At 39.6% G+C, this 1,108-nt stretch overlaps 1 protein-coding gene across 1 annotated transcript; it reads left to right on the top strand.

Moving 5' to 3' along the window:
* Window positions 1–323: 323 nt before the first annotated feature.
* On the top strand, window positions 324–851 carry LOC142176041 (uncharacterized). Its single transcript, XM_075243083.1, has one exon. It carries the CDS (start codon window positions 324–326, stop codon window positions 849–851), a length of 528 nt encoding a protein of 175 aa, XP_075099184.1.
* The last annotated feature ends 257 nt before the right edge of the window (window positions 852–1,108 follow it).

The following is a 1,108-nucleotide window of genomic DNA, read 5'->3' as shown; positions in this document are numbered from 1 at the left end:
ATGAGCATGATATGCAGATGTTGGATAGTAGAGGTAGAGGCAGGGGTGGAGCATCTGACTCAAGTTGTCATCACAATCACATTTATGCTTTGTCAGGTCAATAAGACCTAGAGTCATCTCCGAATGTGGTTGTAGGTGTATTTTCTGTCTTTTCCCTTAATATGTATGTCCTAATAGATCCATGTTCTACTCTATCGTATATTACTCATTTGGTTACTAGCATGTGCTGTAAAGAACCTAAATTGTTGTGTAAGTCATTTGATGTAGTTACACCTATGGTTGAATCCAAAATTGTTAGGTAAGTATATCAGGGTACCGATGTGATGACATATGATTGCCATACTTCAGTAGATCTAAATGAATTGGAGATGGCCGATTTCGACGTTGTCATGGGCATGGATTGGTTGGCTTCTTGCTATGCCAATGTAGATTGCTGGACGAAGGTTGTCCACTTTAATTTTCCAAGTGAGCCCATTATTGAATGGAAAGGTAATTCTCCAGCGCCTAAGGGGAGGTTTATTTCCTACCCTAAGGCTCAGAAAATGATCTTGAAGGGGTATATATATCACTTGGTTCCGGTGCAGGATGCGGGGGCGAAACCTCCAACTCTTCAGATTGTCCCTTTTGTTAATGAATTCCTTGATGTATTTCCTAACAAACTTCCAGGCATTCCTTCCAAAAGGGAAATTGACTTCGCTATCATTGTGCTTCCTAACACCCAACCTAAATCTATTCCTCCGTACATAATGGCCCTTCCTAAAATTGAAAGCTCAGTTGAAAGATCTCTTAGAAAAGGGCTTTATCAAGCCCAATACTTCCCTGTGGCGTGCAACAGTGTTAATAGTTCGTAAGAAGAATGGTTCACTGAGGATGTGTATTGATTACCATCAGTTGAACAAGGTAACTATAAGGAATAATATCCGCTTCCCAGTATTGATAAGTTGTTTGATCAGCTGCAAGGTGCCAAATATTTCTTAAATATTAATCTTAGATCTGGATATCATCAGTTAAGGGTTAAGATATTCCAAAGACTGCTTTCAGGACCTGATACGATCATCATGAGTTCCTTATTATGTCCTTCGGTCTTACTAATGCACCAACGACTTTT

The sequence above is a fragment of the Nicotiana tabacum genome, chromosome 3 (assembly GCF_000715075.1).
Source record: "Nicotiana tabacum cultivar K326 chromosome 3, ASM71507v2, whole genome shotgun sequence".
NCBI classification, from domain to species: domain Eukaryota; kingdom Viridiplantae; phylum Streptophyta; class Magnoliopsida; order Solanales; family Solanaceae; genus Nicotiana; species Nicotiana tabacum.
The sequence above is the reverse complement of the archived record's forward strand: the minus strand, read 5'-3'. Positions and strand labels throughout refer to the sequence as shown.